The 20433-nt window shown below is 42.8% G+C and overlaps 1 protein-coding gene across 2 annotated transcripts in view; it reads right to left on the reverse strand.

Annotated features, from left to right (window-relative positions):
- Positions 1-1115: 1115 nt before the first annotated feature.
- The window catches only part of lrpprc (leucine-rich pentatricopeptide repeat containing), a 46860-nt gene continuing 27542 nt past the window's right edge, over positions 1116-20433 (reverse strand). For both annotated transcript variants that reach the window (XM_076075781.1, XM_076075780.1), the window contains exons 26-38: positions 16225-16293; positions 16043-16133; positions 15402-15544; positions 13805-13928; positions 13024-13150; positions 10177-10265; positions 9886-10090; positions 8067-8194; positions 7820-7935; positions 4400-4474; positions 4195-4279; positions 2961-3103; positions 1116-1410 (exon numbers count right to left, since the gene is read on the reverse strand). In XM_076075781.1, the coding sequence (XP_075931896.1) occupies positions 1339-1410; positions 2961-3103; positions 4195-4279; positions 4400-4474; positions 7820-7935; positions 8067-8194; positions 9886-10090; positions 10177-10265; positions 13024-13150; positions 13805-13928; positions 15402-15544; positions 16043-16133; positions 16225-16293 (1467 nt within the window). In that variant the 3' untranslated portion in view covers positions 1116-1338. The remainder of the gene's footprint in view (positions 1411-2960; positions 3104-4194; positions 4280-4399; positions 4475-7819; positions 7936-8066; positions 8195-9885; positions 10091-10176; positions 10266-13023; positions 13151-13804; positions 13929-15401; positions 15545-16042; positions 16134-16224; positions 16294-20433) is intronic.

The following is a 20433-nucleotide window of genomic DNA, read 5'->3' on the forward strand; positions in this document are numbered from 1 at the left end:
ATACAAAACAAACAGCAATAAATGCTCCTTTGCCACATAGTGAGGCTATACGGTGTATGTGTGTGTGTGTCTCTCTCTATCTTGCCTCTTTCCAAAGGTAGACTACAGTGGCGCCCTCCTGGGTCCGTCTAATGGTTTCCACTCTCCAACCAGGTTGTCTCGTTTCATCTTTAAATCCCCATTAATACTCAAATTAGGGATTTGCAGCACACTCCCCAAACACACACTTTTGCACTCGGCATCTGTTCCTGACTAATTAATCAGTGTTTGGATCCAGACAAAGTGTTGAGGTGGGTGCTTTTTGGAGGGGAGAAGGTGAGAGCTTTCCTGCAGATTACACCGGCTTCTTACATTGTATGTTTGTACATTATTATTACGCTTATGTACTAATTAATACTGCTAAATAGCTGTCTTCACTGTAGAAGGAGAGACAGAAGGTATAAGACTTATTACATACTGTACTATTTATTCATGACATACTGTACTATTACTTTTCTGACTTGATATATTGTACAGTGACTTTTTTAAATCACTTTCGAGTTTTTAAGGCATACTATGATTTTATATTACTTTTATGACATACTATACTATTCAATGACATACTTTACTATGTAATAAAACCTTTTTCACGACAGATTTTTTTCTGACTTTATATGAAATCATATCCAATGACTTTATTTTAAGACATACTACACTGACTTTTTAATGACATACTTTACTTTCATGACATATCATACTCTGACTTTTTTCCCCCTCTGTCACTTTCATGACATACTACATAATACTATGACTTTTTGTGACCTATTGTACTGGTTTTTGTGACATACTTTACTTAGATTTTTTTTCTGACTTTTGTCGACATACTAAACGACTTTTTTATGACATCCTACTTCACTTTTTAAAGACATATATTACTTTTATTCGTCTTTTTCCATTACATATCTTACTATGACTTTTTTCTAACAAACTATATCATGGGATCGTACATGCAGCCTCAATAGGACACCTCAATGGAGCTGAACCATTGTGAATGTAGTGCGTTACACTCCCTGCTGCCCTGAAGAACAGGTTTATTTAACCACCAAATATCTTTTAAACCACACGAAGACTCAGGCTCAGAATGTGACATTTATTAGCATAAATACTTCTGTACATTCTCAACATCATCATCAATAATATTATCAAGAGCACAGTGGACAGAGTAGAACATCCAACCGTTATAACACAATACTCTATACTTCAGCGCGGACACCTTATAAAAAAGAAAGAAAGTGTGATAGGACGAAAAAATTGGGATTTGGAAGGAGGTCAGAGGTCGGAGGAGAGGAGGATGAATCTTTATGCCTCAGCCGTCGTCTGGACTTTGGCTGTTCTCTCTTTCAGCTTGTCTGCATAAAACTTAAAGGACTCCTGGAAAGAAAAATAAAGACAATTTAGCAAACTTTCTTTTTTTAATGACATACCATACTTGACTTTTTTAAATAAAATAAAATCCATGTTAACTCAGATTATGGAATTACACATTTACATTATTTTCCCTCATGAAGTACGGCAGACACTCGTAAATGGAAATTTAAAAAAAAATTGATGAATGTGACAAGTTCTCTTAAAATACTCGTACACGCCACTGAAGAACAAATCTGTTTGTAGATGTTTTGCTGTTGTCATCATGGTGTAGTAACCTCTATGTAGATGGATACGAGGGAGAACAACGAGGACTGATGGGTTTCTACCCGAGATGCGTTTATAGAAACTTCCGAACCCCATAACGGTTCACCTTTCCCTCTCCTTGCAACTCCTCTGGCTCTCTTTTGCTTATAAAACCCAGCAGTCACTTAACTATCCTGACATCCAGTGAATAATGTAGCAGCTTCTCTGCCTTCATCCCTCTCTTTCTCCTTCTATCTTTGCACTGCAGGTGAGTGAAGGTAAGAGGAGGGCTTCGTCCTACACCTGCCTCCAGGGGACAGTGCATTAAAGTGCTGGGGCTGAGAGGTCTCTGTGTGTGTTTGTGTGCGTGAGTCCTCTGCCAAAAATAGAGCTACATCAAGTTACAAAATGTGCAATGTGCTGAAATGCTCAAAAACACTAGGCGCCAGAAACAGAGAGCGGCTATTGCAGTGACACCATCTCGGTTACACAATATATGTACTCTGACCCTCACACACAGACACACACAGTAACAAACACAGGAGGCTAGCTGCAGGCCTGAGCAGGAAGACTGCTCTGTCACATTACTACGGTACTCACAGACCACAGACCACACACACACACACACACACACACACACACACACACACACACACACACACACACACACACACACACACACACACACACACACACACACACACACACACACACACACACACACACACACACACACACACACACACACACACACACACACACAATGGCACGCATTAGAATGCCAGCCGGACAACTGCCAGCACCAGTTTAGGAACTGCGATGAGTGCTGCGTTTGTATTTGAACACAGAGCTGTTCATAATATGTTGTTCATGTCTGCATGGTTATATCAATATGGATAGGCGTGTGTGTGTGTGTGTCTATGTGTGCTTAATCCACTGTGTGCCAGTGTAACGCAGGGTTGGGAGTGAAATCATATCAATACATGATCATGACAAACTTTATTTTACCATTTTCTGGCATTTTACGGACCAAAGCATTGATGGGTATTGAGCAACAAATTGGCAGATTAAGTTTATGATTTCAGCTAAAAGCTTGTTTGAGTCCAGAAGTATTGCTTATAGTAAAACTGTTTTTTGTAGGCTGGCTAAGCACTCATCCATACTTCTCTACTGATGTTCTACTTCCAAAAAAACAGCACGTTCAATTAGTTTCTGTCCAACATCTTTTAACGCTGGGCTCATTCACATTTGCAACTGATTTGTGTAGATCAGCTCCTTCATGTGTGTGTGTGTGTGTGTGTGAGACTCACAGGTGGCTCAGTGAAGGGTGCAGTCTCTCCTTCAGTACGGTAAAGCACAGCAAGTCGTTTGAGTGACAGCTCGTCTATGACCGCCCCCTCCTTCTGCATCTGCTCGTGCAGAGCCTTGGCTGACGATAGGTCCTTATCCAGAACTGTCAGACAAGAGGAGGAGGGGGGGGGAGTTAAGTCAGCAAATGAGACAAAAACCTCTACATTTAGAAAAAATAATTTAATGTTAACATATAAATAATCCAACTTTGTCTATTATCAATAAATTGGCACCAAGAACTGAACTGCACATGCATACTGTCCACAATGTCTTTGTACCTATGCCAGAATAATACATTATTTCTAAGATGCTGCCGGTTGTGCATGTTAAACAAGTAGCAGGTGGAAAAGAACAACTTGTGTGGAGTAATGATTGGACAGAGTAGAATAGAAGAAAAAAAAAGCAAAGTTAAATTGTGCCCAAATTTTGAGTTTCACTGCTTTGAAAGAGTAGAAATCTTAATTTAGAAAAATAATTCACAAGATTATTTCAGAATTATAGATGTTGTAACTTTGTGTATCGCATCTCTTTCCTCAAATTACAACCTGAAATGGTTGAAATGATGTTCTGTCGATGTGAAGCCTCATGAGTGTGTGCGGTAGTGCGCATCAAAGAAACAAAAGTGGAAAGTAAGGTCACTACTAAAAAAAGACAAGAGAAAGTTAAAAAGACAAGAAAAAAAACAGCTAAGGAACGAGCAGAGCAGAGCTAAATGTGTCCCCTATGGCCGCCTTGACCGACCAGCTAGCTGATGCTAATTAAATAGTCATGTCTGCTCATCTCTGGTGTGACAAGGTACGTAAGAGGGGAGACGGGAGGGTGAGAAGGTGAAGAGAAGAGAAGGGGAGGGCATGAGGGGAGGATAGAGGTAAAAGAAAAAAAATTGAGGACAAGATAAGATAATGAGTAAAAAGGTAGAGAGGGCAAGAAAACGATGAGGAGAGGAGGAAAAAAAAGAAAAGTTGAGTGGTGGACTGTGTTGCGATTAGCACGCTAGGCTAGCCAGGACAGCCAACTCATTAGAGGACATGTGTTCTTCTAACCCCTGAATGTCTGCCTACACACTCCTTGATCTGATGCATTGTTAATGTCTCCGCCTGCTGCACCAGACGAGGCCTTGCGTGTGTGTGTGTTTGTGTGTGTGTGTGTGTGTGTGTGTGTGTGTGAGAGAGTGTGTGTGTGTGCGTGTCTTACCATGGCATTTCATCAGGTACGGGTACAGCACCTCCTTCTCAGTGAAGTCTGGAATCAGGCTCAGCAGGGCCTTGATCTTTCCCAACTTTTATACATATGAAAACAATACGTTGATTAACTTGTCTTTGGTCAGTACAATATTATCATTACTAACAGAAATCATGGAAAAAAAAGTACACAAATTATTCTTTAAAACTGGTTTTACCTGTCCGGGACTCTGAGCCTTCTGAGCCAAGAAGGACACCAGCACATCCTTCTGTTCAGCCACGGCGTTACAGCGCTACAGCAAGACAAGAGGGACAAAAGAAACGTGAGACATACAACATGTGTTATTGAGCTATATGAATAAAACTGGCTTGACATATTTAGTACTAAGTGGAAATGCTATAAAAGTAAAGCCTAAGCTTGAGCTGTTCACTGCACGACTATCATAAACAATATTACACACTACAACAGGATCCCTAGAAGATGTGTTTTTTTAAAGAATTGTTACAGGAATATGTACCGTTTGTGACATTTACAGTGCTTTATAAAGAAAGTTTATTTTAATAAAAATAAAAACTCTTATTGTCCAATTATGTTATGGTAATTGTTTTGGCATTTGTCGACAACAAGTATGCGTTACTAGTTAACCTGCACACTAATACGATACATCTGTTAAGTTAATATCGTCCAATATATCAGCATGTGGAGACACTGAACAGTGGAAAGTGTTGCAGAATGATCTCTTTGCATCAATCATCTGACGCTGGTCAGTGATGCTGATTAAATAAAAATTAAAAATTTTTAAAAAAGTAAAAAGTAATTTTGGTGCGCTACATCTAAATAATACAATATATATTATATTTAGTATAAAACATGTTGAAGAAAATCAGAAAGACGTTTAACCTGTGCATGACTGCTTATGATGAAGACATGTGATGCAAGCATACATACAATATACGGAGTGTGTGTCTGCAGGAGGTGCATTAACGCTGCTGAGATCCCAGTGAGTGACTTCATTCTCCTGGCTGAGCAGCAATGAGGTCCGATTACTAGCCAGTCGTAAACTAACGTGTTTCACTACTCCTGCACCTCGTACAGAATTTAAGGCGAGTGGCCTGTAAGGCTTTTAACAGGATGACACACACCCTAACTCCCCCGCACACACACGGAGCAAGTTGCCTTCTTTCGGAGTCACCAAGCGGCAGAATGGCTTGAGTACAATCAGACCAACACTATGCCACTTCGCTCCGTGCTCTCACTCACTCTCTCCTCCGTTAATTTCCACCCCTCGCTACACCAACCTCTCCCAAAGGTGACGCCACAATCGACTTGGCCTCCCGTCTCCACTGCTCCTCACACATACTGCCTAAAAGCTCTGGATACCCAGGGAATGCCTCCTTTACCTCAATGACCCCCCCCTCTCCCCGTCCCAACACACAGAAGCACGTAAGCAGTCGTAGACGAGTCGGTAGAGCTCGTGCCTCACTGCTTCTCTCCGTCACCGTTTCACTTCTTACTGACGAACTTCATCCCTCTCGCTCCCCACCGACCTCACGACCTTCTCTCCCGATAGCCTCGTCATCATTATTGACTGCTCGCCTACTTAAAAGCTTTTCATAGTTTTGGAGGAGCCGGGCCGCTACACGCCAGTGACCCGGGAAGAGCGGCTTCGAGAAGGGGAGTCAGGAAGAAGAAGAAGACGAAGACGAAGGGCCACGATGAAGAAACGAAAAGGAGCGCTCCAGTTTAGCCTGGTGTCACATCAGCGGAGTCCGAAACTTACAAACTTAACACAAGACAAATGGGAGAACACACTTTAGAGGAGTCTTTGTAGTTTCACTATCCGACACCATGAGCATTTGATCCTGGACTTTTGTTTTCTTGTTACACTTGTTTTGCATTTAGTATTTAAATGTTCAGGGTTTAAGAGGCGTGGCATCCTGCCTACTGGTTATTATCAGCGGTTTACATTTGTAATGTCTGTAGAGCACTTTAAACTGTGTCTCAACTCAATATATTATGTTATGTTGGACTGCCAAACCTCTACGGTATAGACATCAATTAGAAAAGTCCAAAAAGAACATCCCACTTCCTCCTTCTGTCTCTACTTGCTCTTCTGATATGAAACCTGATAACAGACATTTTTTAATTGTTTTTCCATCTTGAGCTTCTGTGTCAGAGAGAGAAAGGGTGGAAAAAAAACAAGCCAGGATGCATATCAAGCAAGCATATTATAGCTTTAAAATAATGTAATCCATAGTTTGTGTTTAAATAGTCATGAAGATGAGAGTAGTAAGTAATGTATCTGTTCATTAACATTCATGCCAGTCAGACATCCCTGTTTAAAGATTGAGAGGGATAATCATTGGAGATGTCAGGGAGGAATGAATCCATGTTGGAGTGCGTCTTCAGTGTTTCTTTATTTCTTCCAGATTCCCTCTTTGTTGGTCTGTTTTAGAAGAGTTGTAGTTACTGACCCACTTGGTAGATAAAAGGTAAGAAAACAAAGTCGGGCCTCAGCACAAATGTGGTGAAAATGTGAGCAGCTAAGATTGTGTGACAACAACATAGAATGACGTGAAAAACAGATTCCTTTCGTCCATGTTTAAAAAGTGATGAAGTGTGGTATGTGAGGGCGGTAAGTGATATATCTGTGTTCATTAGTGCCACACATGCAACTGAATGACAGAGGGGTGATCACTCAGCAAGCGAGAGAGAAATAATCGATGTTAGAGAGAGAGCAGCGTCTTCATCTTCGTGGCTCTCTCTGAGTTTCTTGATCTCTTTTGCCTCTTCGTCATCTGCATCCTTCCCCTCGTCTCTCACCCATCTAGCGTATTCATATTCATGTCCCCAGGCTCAATGCAAAGTCATTGAGCTGTAATGTATGAACGGTGTTAAATAAGTGAAGTGGTAGAATGTGGGGAAGAACTTCCTGACATAGATGTGAGGCTGGATGAATAAGTCAACGTCTCCATCATCACTTGGGTCTGACAACCGGACGAAGGCATCACCAGCTCCCTTGTTGATTTGTTTTTTTCAGATTTTAATTACTTTGATGTAGTAATTTAAAATGTAGTCACGAGTGAGACACTCAAATAAAGTAGTGCGCACTGGGACAAAATGCGCCTGATGATTTAAAATTTAGTTTAAGTGGTCACAAAAAGTAAAAAAAAAAAAAAAGGGTTAGGTCCTCATGGTGTGCAGATTCAACCTAAATAAAGACTGGTACCGGCACTTGGCCATCTTCATATGAACGTTACACTCAACTACATGTTCCACTATAGCAGATTGTTATATTTTGGCAACAATTCTACTTCATTCAGAGGCGACCCTCCTCTCCTCTTCACACAAAGACAAAACGGAGAGGAATAAATGCAAGTGTGACGAGAAACAGTCCGACCTGAAAAACATGGATTTCTTCACTTCATGTTTAAATAGTGATGAAGAGAAGTGAGCGACAGCAGCAAGTAATGTATCGTCATGAATTTGCATGACTGCCGGTCAATTTCCCTCCAGTAGAAATGAAAGTGTATCTCAACTCAGCCTCTGTGGAACACGACCAAATACATCTGGAAACACACGCAGGCACACACACACACACACACACACACACACACGCACACACACACATACTCACAGCCAACATGAACTTGGCGTCCTCGACTTTGTCCATATCCAGCAGCTGGAGGAAGAGGTCTGAAGCTGGTCTGTAGCAGGCAAAATGGTTGGCTAGCCGCTCTGCCATCGCACTCACTGCAACACAGCATGAACATTTCAATCAACGGTCAGTGGTTTTATTATGTGTTGTTTTAGGACTGGATTGCATCATTCTTAGTATTTCTATTTCTCTCTACGTACATGTACGCATTGAGTGTGTGTCTTACATTTGTCTAAAGCTTTGTCGTTGTTATCTTCCAACACCTTCCTGAAGACGAAGGACATACTGGGGTTTGTGCTGTTTGGACTCGTGAAGACCGCCTCCAACACCTCCACTGCTGACTCCACGTCGCCACTAAGGAGTGAGAGGGAGGAATGAAGATTTAGTTCGTTAGAGTAGATCAAAACAACACGTGTACATGTTTAATCGTCAAACAGATACAAAGAAAGTGGGCACACTTCTTCCTGTATTGGTGCTGAATACAAGTCCATTTTGGTCTTTTATGCCAGAGATACTGGGCTGGGAGCAAAACAATAAAATCAGTGATCAGCCAAACCCTAATCAACCCCTTTAAGTGTGATTTCACCCTTTGGGGGAAAAACACATGGATACAATATATTATGAGAAACTGATCAGATTAAAGAATAATAAAAAAATACTGGTTTTAGAATTTTGTAATTTTAAAATCTAAAATAGATTTTAAAATCTATTGGTTTGATTTTTTTCCTCCCACCACTAAGTGCAGACTTAGTTCCACTTTCTTCCACTGATGCTCACTCACTCTCACACACACACACACACACACACACACACACACACACAAGGTTTTCTGCTGAGGTTGCCTCAACCAAACAAAGCCTGCACACCAAAGCGCTACAAATCTAAAACAACTCAATCTGGCAACCCCACCTCGCTACTAACACTTTACGCTGCCTGCTCCCTCCCCACCCGTCAGCAGTCGTAATGAATATTTAACATACAGGGTGTGTGTGCGTCTCCGTGTTTGTATACGTGAGAGCGTCCGGCGGTGGGGGAACATATCTACGCTGATTGTTGCGACTGGGACCGTCTGAATAATTCAGCGGGGGGCCCCTCTAAATGTGGCGCTCCGCTTTCCGGGCCTGCTTGCTTTTCCGCCCCGGCTCTTAACCAGTCAGCTTGACTCAGATACAGCGGGGACGCACGTGTCAGAGCCGCTCAGAGAGCAGCTCCTGGAGGTCAGGGTTCAAGCTGACAGGCCCGCGCTGCGATGGCCAATCGGGCGTGAGACCGTCTTGCTGTTCTTCACTTCCTGCTGTCCCTGCGAGATGGCACGGCGACGGCGCCGCTCGAGCTGGGGGACAGCGCTAATGCGGCAAGTAGCGCAATGAAAGTTTGATGCACAATGTGCTTTGTATATTTGTCCTCTGTTGTTTGAGAAGCGACAAAGCAGAAGTGGAGGATGGGCGTTTTTGTGACATTAAAAGGAACCCATGAATAATCCTATTACGCCTGTGCTTCCTATTTGTACTCGACACCCCGCTCGCCCTATAAGCTTTTACTTTAAGAGTGTGTCAACATGGGTCTTGTCACACTCTGCTGCTGGTGTTGCATTAAACAGTTTATCTCTGTGTGCAGCTCAGTAATACCAACAGAGTTACAAAATAGTATAAAAGACTTCACGCTGGATTGGAAATTGCGTCAGACATTTAAATTATTTTGTTTTGTTCGTGCAACATGCAGCCCTGCCCATCTACAGGGATTTGTTTTTCTGTTTGGCGTCTGCATGCTCTCTATTTGACTGTACATACAGAGATAAAGGTGATAAGACGACCACTTTCTCGAAATGTCACAGTTAAGGAAATATCTTAAAAGTCGCATGTGACTTATTCATGACGTAAATCATGAGTTAAAGCCCCTTTGTGTCGACCTGTATGCGAGTAGAGGATGTTTCAAATTACTCTGGTGGCTCACTTTTAGCGTGTACAGAAATAAGACAATCGCAACAGAAATTTAAAAGTCAAAAAACACAAGTTCAGTGATGAAATCGCCATATATGAGCTTACTTCTTGATGTGTGCGAGGGCCGTGTTGTTGACAAACACCATGCTGGACAGGTTGAGATTCGTGCCGAGGCCCTTCATCCGTGACTCCACTTCCTGGATCCCCGCCACGTCGCCATTGCTACCCAGGGCCTGAACCAGTCTGGTGATGGCGAGCTGCGAGGGCACGTGGTTCACCTGCAGCATAGACTTCAGTTTCTCCAGAGCCTCTGTGGAGGAGGGCAAGAGGTGAGTGTCTGTCTGTGAGTGTGAAATAAGCATGCATGTGTGTTTACCCACATGTCTTGCTTCTCACCTTTATACTGGCCTTTCTTGCTGTGTGTGATGATCAGCAGACTGCTGGCGATATCACTCAGCTGGAAGCCGGGCACACGAGACGCAGCACTGAGAGAAACACACAAGTATGTTCTTGGTTTGGTGTCAACGTTCAACTATACACTTCTCATTCAAGACAACCTATTATTTGCACTAAAGTTTTTAATTAAAAGTATTTAATTCACACAAAACAATGTTATTTCATATTGATAATTTATTTATTTATTGAACTACCAGAAAACGTACTATATCGTGATATATGTTGGTATTGAGATATTAAGTGACTGATGAATGATAGAAAGCAGCCGTTCTTTGTGTTTAGAGCTAATTAGCTAACTTTAGCATGCTGAAACACTAAACATCCTCATGGAAACATTGTCCTTGTGAGCGGGTAAGCATGCATTTAGCTGAGAGCAGTGCCGTGTCCAAACACAGAGCTGCCCGAGTGGCTGCTCTCACATGTGCTATTATTGTGTCGAAAGTAATCCCATGTTGGATTGGCCTTTACAATAGTATGATGCAGAAATCCATACATGCGTTTGGTGAAACTTCTGACCCGGATAGACTGTAAACAGCTTTTATAAAGTCCATTATTTCTAACTTCAGAGCTGATACGGTACTCTACCATAAATATCTCTTCTATATCACTTATACGGCATCACATTCAGAAAAGCGTTAGACTTTACACAGACGGAGCGGATAAACACATGAGCTGAAAGACAGAAGACGGACAGAACAATGGGGACAAATGTGATTGACAGCAAGTCTGAGCCTCTTGTAAAGCGCTTGCTGTAAACCAGAAAATAATACAGACATCAAACAGTTGATTACTTCCTGCTGAGCCGCTGCATGTGTGCGTTTGTGTATCGGTCTGTGGATTTATGTGGGAGGATGACGCCAGGACGGAGCTGAATTGAGGCCTCCGACTTTCCCTCCCTCGCTGCGTCCACTCGCTGTCCTTTTCAGCCCTCCTTTTCATTTCGTTGCCACTAAAACCTCAATCAAGCTTGCCTCTCGTCCTTTTTTTCCCCCCTTCTTTAAATTGTTATTATAGCCCTGCAACTAGATTAATCCGTCCGCTCAATTGAGCATCAGGCTGGCAAATCCTTATCACCGCTGTGACACCAGGCCAAGCAGCATCCGGCAGCCGCTGTGACAGGGTCACGGCGGAGATTGGAGCGGTAACAGGGTCGCCGACGGATTGTACGTGGAGTCCCAAGCAGTGGGGTCAGAATTATTCTTATCGGGTGGGAGAAAATCTCGAGAGGCCGTCTCGCACTCACCTTTTCCCCCCACAAACACTCACTCGCCTTCTCCTTCGAGGGGTATTGTGCTTCAGCCAATGAATCCAACATTCACCCCTTCCTCTCTCTCTCTCTCTCATCATCTCACTCTCCCAATCCCTTAATCTCACCATAAGCACCCCGCTGCTCAATTCTGTACAGATTACCCCAAAACAAACACACACACACACACGCATAGAGAGAATTAATGCCAATAGCGTCTTCATTAACCTCGTACCTGATTAAATCTAGCCCTCCTCGCCTCATACGCTCTTTTCATCGCCTTCCTTTCCTCCCCATTTCCATCTTCCCCCGACTTTCCTCTCAGCTCATTTCACTTCTCATTTAGAGTGCAGATAAACTTTTATCCAGGCAGGGATGCCGCGATCCAATTCAAACAGAGACTGGAGATGGGTTATCACTAGTATTGCCTCGCGCTTGTTGAAACAGTGGTCTAAAATGGATACGATTATTTCTCATAACATAAGAGAGCGAACCATGTAGAGAGCAGAAAACAGGGAAGAGACTGATAGTGTAATGGATGTTTTTACATGTTTCTTCCCCCCCCATGTCCCTACAAATTAGTAACTGCATCTCTTCTTTCAGTGTATCATGTCATTATATTATCATCTCCTTTTTTTAACACTTTGTTTCTGTGTTTTTCCTCTGCAGCAAGAAAGTGATGTAAAGACGGGGACAAAAGGACATAAAGAAAAGGAGGAGATTACCTAAAAAGACAAACTGAGAAGATCAGCTCTGCACTAAGCTCAGATCTCTAATACCTGTCTGTCCATCCATTTGTCTCCAGGCTCAAACCCCGATATGGCCCCCGTAACACAACAACACATGATACATTACTAATTGAAAGAAGATTGATGTTTTTGCGCCAAGTCACCCGCTTCCCAGAAAACCAAAATTAATCTGTACATCCGCACGTGTGTGTGTGTGTGTGTGCGTGCGTGCCTGCCTGCCTGCCTGCCTGCCTGCCTGCCTGCGTTCGGGCTTAGTAAGAACCACTGTTCATATCCAGCAGGGCTGAGTGTGTTCGCACACAATCAGTTTATAATCCTCATGTCTGTCTAAGAGATGGAGATTTAGCCTGAGGTGACCCGGAGCCACAGACTGAGGAGACGGGTGAAGTAGCAGAGCATCAACGTAAATACAAGTTGTATTCGTTGTGTTTATAACCAAGATACACTGCTGTGCAGTCTGTCAGCCCTACGGGGGAATATTTCACAATATTTATTCTCATACATTAACTGATAAATGACACTGAAAAGGGGGATGGGACTTGGTATTCAGATGTAGTTGGACATCACAAATTAGAAACCAGGACAAAATGCTAAAATGGGAAGAAATGAGCAAAACGATGGAGAGCAATGGCTCATGTTTTCCCAGACTGCCAAACCTGACAATCATGGTTTAAACTGCTGAAACATACTTGTATATACTGTTTATGACAGTGGAACTTGGAATAAATAGTAATGTGTTTCTGTTTGGCTTTTGTCATTTTTCAGTACAGAATGAGACGTTAAGGCACTCACATGTCCTTGACTGCCATGGCGTCCTCAATGGCTCCCTCGGCCAACAGGGAGCGGATCAGTATATCGTAAGGGGCGGGGCCTAATGCCACACCCTTTTTATCGGCGTCCTTTGCCATCTTATAGGCTTCTGTAGACGGAGAGAACAAGACAAAGAAAAAAACGAGTCAGAGGTTGGACAGGATCTAGAAAAGCGTGGAGGCTTTTAAGGTGTCAGTATTTTTTAACCGGAGGTGCTTGTTAGATGGTCGACACCTTTTCCACCTCGGAACTGGGAGGGGATGTGTCCAACAATTATTTTAACTTTTCAAAACAATCTACGCAGTGTCTGGCGGGTGCGAAGGTGAGAAGCATGCAGGGTTACACTGTAAATAACTTCGAGGAAAGATTGCAATGTGCAGACAGTAAAGAAAATGAGCAACATCTGGAAAGCTAGAGGATACAGATCCAGTGAATTTTCTCCAAAAGACGGGGGGGGGGTAACAGACTTATATTCATCAAATTGCGAGACAAAGGACGCCAACTGGATTCAGATCGACTTTATTATACCACACAAGGAAATTATTTTGGATAACATACAGCCCGTAGTAATTGCTGTATATTTGAATAAGCAGTTGCTAAACAAACAAAGAATATCAGGGGTGTTGGAGTTTTACTGTCCCTTAATGTTCAAAAAGATCTTTATTGAAGCTTCAAATGGAAACTTTACACCTCTCAGACAGGTAAACCTGCTTCTTTTGAGTTTAGTTCAGCTCTGTGTCATGTGTGACCTCCTGCTGCTTACCTTTGGCCTTGCCCTTTTTACAGAGGGCCATCAGACGGGTCTGGAATTCAGGACCACTGTCGGCTGGGGAGAGGGTAGTTGCCGCCTTGACCTGCTGTGTGGTGGCAGCTTGTTGGTACCAGCTCTGGAGATGACACACAAAAGAGAAAACAGTGATGAATCTCAAAATTACAGCTTCATCCAGCGCACACACACACACACACACACACACACACACACACACACACACGTTCAACTGTAGCAATGAGCTGGTGTGTGTATGCGAGTGTATGAATGCAATAATGCTGGGCAGGCAGGGCAGGGTCCCCTAATGCTCAGTCACCCGTGTAGCAGTGAGGGGAGGGGGTTAAGCTGTATTGGCTAGGGGCAAATTAGGTCTGGCACCCGAGGGGCAAAATGAAAAGCGTGTGTGCGTATGAGAGTGTGTGTGTCGAATCGGCGGAGTCAACTTAAGAGCCCCAGGGGGTCACCAAGTTCATCGCTCCAGGCAACAGCAATCACTTCCTGTCTCATCATGCTTCGGGCTGCCGGAGCTCGCTCGCATGCAAAAACAAAGCTGAGGAAAAGTGCAGCGATGCAACACAGTAATATTATATTATTTTAACCCAAACTCCCCTCTTATATGCATATTTTTTTAACACATTCACATCAGGTCCACTTTGTCTCTTTTGGGGCCGAATGCAGTCGAGGCCACGTGCACATATTTAACTAAGAATCCAGCGGCAGCCATATGGTGGCATTTAGCTGCTGGCGAAATTAGTCGGGCATTACAGATTTACAGACAGATCAAGCAGTAATTCCTTTCACCAGCCAGCCGGTCTGATTGACCACACTTCAGATCAGAGCTTCAATCCTGTTTCCTCTGCATGTAATGAACAGAAGCTTAAAGGGGAGCGGGGGGGTGGGGGGGGGGGGGGGGGTGAGGGGCTGTATGGAGCGAGCAGTTGATAAGAGTCTTCTGGGGGTTAGCTCCTATGATCAGAGGTCGGGGTCAGCTTGCTCTTTGGTAAATCTATGCCGTATGAATTTAATTGGAAATGAGACCATTGAATGTCAAATGATGGAGCGCAGCTTCAGTTATTACATGCAATTCCAATGAAGCTCCCGGTCATATCAATAGAGGACGATATAGAGTTTATACTAGAGCCACATTAACTTGTACAGAATACTACATTTAGAGTTTGTTTACTTTAGCTTCTTAATAAGATTTCAGTTATTTATGGCTATATTATTTAATTTCTTAGCTGTTATAGCTCCTCTTTTTGTGTCCTTATGTTGTTTATTTTGAGATTCACATGTGATTTGGCTGCAGTGCAACTTCCCATTGAGATGGAATAAAGTACTCTCTCTATTGGACTTTTTCAGAAATCTACGCACAGCCACCATTGTGATTTGTGTCCAACCATCAGCGCTACATGCTTATGTGTTATGTTTGACCTCAGGCACCTTTAGAGTCCTCCAGAGCTCTTGGGAACCTCTTTTGCTTTTTATCTGCTCCCCTCCCCCCTTAGGAACCTTCTGGCAATTCTTCTTCTGAATAACAGATCCGTCTGACGAGCGTCACTGGGACGCACATATTATAAAGCTGGGGTTTTACCTCAGGCACCTCAAAGGGCACCTCCTGGCCGTTATTCTTCAAGACGTCTGCCAGCATTTGCAGGGTCCTCTCCCTGGGAATGACGTTCTCCTCCTGCATCTTCATCCACACTGCTTCTGCCTTCTCCCAGTTGTTCGTCTCCTCTGCAAACAACAAGAAACAAAGCAGAATTAATTAAAGGCGTGTTCTTATGTAATGTGCTATGAACGCCATGACACACAGACCCATGTGGATGTACAGTCGGTCCATATTGCTTGTAGCTCATCACTCAGCCTGCACCAGAGAGTCATTTCAGACAAAGCGCTCCATGCTGAGAGGGCAATCAAAGCACTAATCTGATCAACTGACTGACCCTCAACTATGCTGTAATTTAGGAAACACACTAGGTGTGTGTGTGTGCAGGGAAGTTGGGGTAATGGGTTGACAATCAGCCATAACACTCCAATCACAACTGTTATCTGCTCTGCTCTCCACTGCAGCAATCACACCATGTCTTGTGCTCTTACTTCCGACTGATCCACACACACACACACACACACACACACACACACACACACACACACACACAGTGAGTGGGAGGTTGCAAACAGAGGAATAAAAGAACACACAAACAGACAAATGAAAGAGAGAAAGAGACTTACTGCAGAGCCGAAGGACGTAACTGTACATCTCATCTCTGTCGCACTCAAACAGCTTAGCGGTCATCTCCACCATCTGCTCCAAGGCCTCCATCTAGACATACAAACATAACAATATATATCATTTATACTTGTTATTTATGTGAATTTCTGAGTGTGTGTGCATGTGTGTTTGGAGGGGTTACCTGGTTGGAAGAAATGCATTTCTCGGCATACCAGTGCAGGCGTCCAGGCCGTGACCTCAACCCAGGGGTCTACAAACAGGGAAACAAACGGATAAGAATTTCTTTGGAAAGAATCCAGAGAATAGATGAATGACAGTTTCTAAAACCAGCACTGAACATCTCCTGGGTGCCACTGGATGAGACCTACGTGGGTGTCATGTGAGATGTGTTGAGTCTCTCAGCCCGAGAGCAATCCAACTTTGTTCCCAGATATCAAGCGATTAACTTATTATTAAGGATAGAAATGACGGCTAAATCCATAAAAATAAGGTCCAAGTTGTGCGTTAAATCCAGCCTGAGCATCTTAAAGCATCAGACCTAAATCACAGTACAATCAATATGAAAAATAAGCTAAGTAACCATTAATGCATTATCCATGGAGTAAATGCCCATTGATCCATAAAACCCATCCAGCCTAAAAGGGATTTTAAATATTGCTATTAGTTGATGTACACCAATTATATTTTAGAATCAATAGATGGATATATCACTGTGTAAATAAATTAACTGTGTCTGCCAAATAAGGGATTGTACTTTTATGTGAGGGCAGAAGACTGATGTATTTTCAGAACATCTTTAACTGTAAAAATAAAATGTGAAATGAATCTTTGTGTGGCCTTTAGTGGACTTACAGTATATAGTACATAAAAGCTGCACCAATACACAGAAAACACAATACACCTGAACGTGTTTAGGGGATACATGCATTTGACATCAGAGCTGCAGAGTAGGGCTGCAACTAAAGATTATTTTCATTTAGTCTCTTGGTTATTTTCCCGCTGAATTTTCCCATTTTCATCCAAACCATCTTTTCCACACACTACACACGCATAAACGCATAATCACCACTGATTTTACTGATAAAAACATCTCATCATTGTCCAAGTTGATTTTGACTCTTTGCTACCATCATCTTGTCAAGGCTTCAGAGCGAGGTCATGACAACAATTATATTAAAAAAGCAGCCTATTCACATATTTTAGATGCTCAAACCAGCAAATATTTGGCATTTTTGACTTGAACAATTAACTGATTATCAAAATTGTACAAAATTGCACGTTAAAAACAGAACATGGGTTTCAAATATACTGACTATAAAGTCCCAACAGTCCTGAATAGTCTTGAAATATTGTGAGATTTGTAGAACATTTAGGCCAACAATGATGTGCAGATAGACAGTGTGAGGGATGTCCAATAAGGGCCGACATAGATTGATCTGCAGGCTCGTGTAGCTGAGATGTAGCCTGATATGTGGAGTGACTAGATGATTATTATCATGGAATAACAGTGATCAGGATTTCATCTGTCTCTTGGGGCTTTGATACAATCTGAATAACACTAGGATTGAGAAATCTTGCTCTTCGTCTCTTGCTGGTAATCCGTAAAAAAAAAAAAAAATGAAAAAAAAGAGGGAAAGGGAGAAAGAGAGAGAGAGATCTGCCAGGAAGTTAATCTGAACGGGGATCAACAGCGCTCAATCCCCGCTGGCCTCTTTGATGGGAGCCCATCATACTGTGAGAGGGTGGGGAGAGTCAAGAAAAGACGGGCTTCATCCCTTTCTCTGACCGTCCCTCACTGCCGTCATCCTTTCCTCTCTCAATCCTCTCAATCCCTCCCTCTTCCTCCAAAGCTCCCCAGCTCCTACTCAGTCCCCCCCCCCCCCCCCCCCCCGCATCCCTCCATCCTGCCCAGGCAAAGGCATTATGTTCTTACCCAACCAGCCAAAGGGACAAATTAAAATGTGTGGCACTCACTCACTCCCTCTCCCTCTCTCTCTCTCTCTGTCTAATCTTCTTAGAGACTAAGGCCCACAGTGCAAGTGCTCCATCTTTTTGCCTCCGATTCTCCTTTACTTGGTAAAGTCTTGCAGGCTCAAAGCAGCCGTCTGCACATCTACTCTCAAACACACACACACACACACACACACACTCTGTGTGTTTGGGATTTTGAATCCGTCAGGACAAATCTCCCTAATCTGGGCAGAAAACAAAATCCTCAGAACTAAGAAGGCACATAACTTACACACGCACGGGTGGATCAAAAGAATACAAAGTAGAAACAAACAACAGCACAGACACTCTCACTTTCAGAAAGAGACAATGGAAAATCAGGTGGGATTATCAGGACATTCCACACACACACACACAAACACACACACACACACCAGAGTGTGTTACAGTCCATCACTCTGCCTCTTTAAAAGTCTTGCGTGACCTTTAGATGCTTCATTCATCATCCCATGTACACAAAAAGAAACGTATAGAGCCGACCTCGTCTCACCTCCACTTAACAAACCCTCTCCATCTCAATTCCTAATGTTCTAATTCCACTAATCACCTGGCCACTTAGTCCACACACACACACACGGCCAAAACCCTCTCCCTAACACAAAAACACGTAATGGCTCACCACTCTTTAGCAATACTACCTAACCTTGACCATCACACACATGCCGCAATAATAGGCCCGGCCACCTGACAATCTTCTACCTAACCGTGACCATTTAGCACAAAATTGGCCACCTTTCTCGATCATTACATTTAATTAGCTGTGATTAATCAGCTGCCAATTATACCAAACACAGCCCAAAGAGAGACACCACTCTGGACCGCTACTTGACGCTCTCTGAGGTAAAAAAAAAAAAATGTATTCGTGTGTTTGAGTGTCTGTGTATGCACATTTGAGTGCTAGATATGATTCTATTGTATTATCTCAGTCATACAAGTATAATGAGTGACAGTTCAGAAGGAAACTTTCTGTTCTAAACAGGTGAGACTTCTGTCTGATTGTCCTCCAAAAGAGAGCAAACCACTAAACTCACAACTCTGAGTCTTGGGGACCAACTGTTGATTAGACTCTAAAGCTGCATCAATCAATATTATTATTTTAACAACGGATAAAATGCCTCCGCTCTACTGAAATAAGAATTTTAGCAAATTTCAGCTTTTTGTTTTGGTTTCCGGCCCCCAACTGTAGAGTTTTGGTTCTCTCTCACCGCTCTCATCGATCTCATTTCCAGACGCAGCAGGCAGTTGTTTTTTGGTAAGAAACCTCAGGTAAACTAAATGTACTCTTCCTCGTCAGCACGAAACAGCAGACAGAGAAAGTTAGCCACTAGCTGGTGAACACAGTGGAGCATTAACCAGATATTTCTCTCAGTGGCTAAAATAAAGGGAGTGAACACGACAACTGATTGCCGACGCACTCTCTGCAACAACTTCAGCCAAGTGGTAACATGCTAATGTTGCTTGCACCAAAGTGGCCAAAACATTTTTTTATAGTAAATGGCCCTCATAGCCTCGGAGTTGTGTGTAAATAGAATGTGTTGTGTTTGCGATATAACACATACAACACAGTTGCGACTGTGTTGTGTTTATGATATTTAAAAGCCAAATAATAATGAAAGAAAATATTTCTTATAAACATTTTTAACATTCTGACATTCCCCACACTAACCAATACAGCTACAGGAAGCCCTCACAGGTAGAAGCGCCTTATAAGGAAATGTGTTTTCTGTTATTGAGGGGGAAAGGAGACATGACAAACTAAAAGCCAACAGATGGGGTTGATGCAGCTGAGCTTTTGTCTCTCTAACCCACATCTCCCACTGACAACATGTACATCTGTGGTCCATTTACAAGGCATCTCCAATCTCACACATCACCGGCATGTAGCCGACTCTGTTATAAGTAGGATAACGGCAATACAATCTAGCAGAGGGGGAATGAGAGCCACTATAACAACATGTCAATAATATTTAAGAGGGTTTGAAAATCCTCAAGAGGGATAAATCCCTCTTTTAGAGCACACCAGGACACGAGAGAAAGCGGAGTCAGAGTGAGGGAGTTAAGGTATTTTTTTGTTCTCATCCTGATCAGACAGCATAATGGCCTTGTTTCCCTTTCATCTGATGTCAGGCTCATCCTCCTATTCGTTTATTCATCATCTTTCTGTCCCGCTATCCAGTCCCCGATCGCCTGTCTAGGTTTTATCCATGTGAAAATCGCTTCTTATCTGCCCATTTGCCCCTCTCTTTTTCTCACACTAATCTACAAGGCTTATAGCGGGACTTAAGACGACAAAGATATAAATATTCATAGCTGCAATAACAATAAAGAGTATGGCTTTTACATAATGCATGTCCACTGTGGCTCATGACAATTGTGCAGA

This window comes from Anarhichas minor, unplaced genomic scaffold (genome assembly GCF_050575085.1).
Source record: "Anarhichas minor isolate MPS153535 unplaced genomic scaffold, ASM5057508v1 ptg000054l, whole genome shotgun sequence".
NCBI classification, from domain to species: domain Eukaryota; kingdom Metazoa; phylum Chordata; class Actinopteri; order Perciformes; family Anarhichadidae; genus Anarhichas; species Anarhichas minor.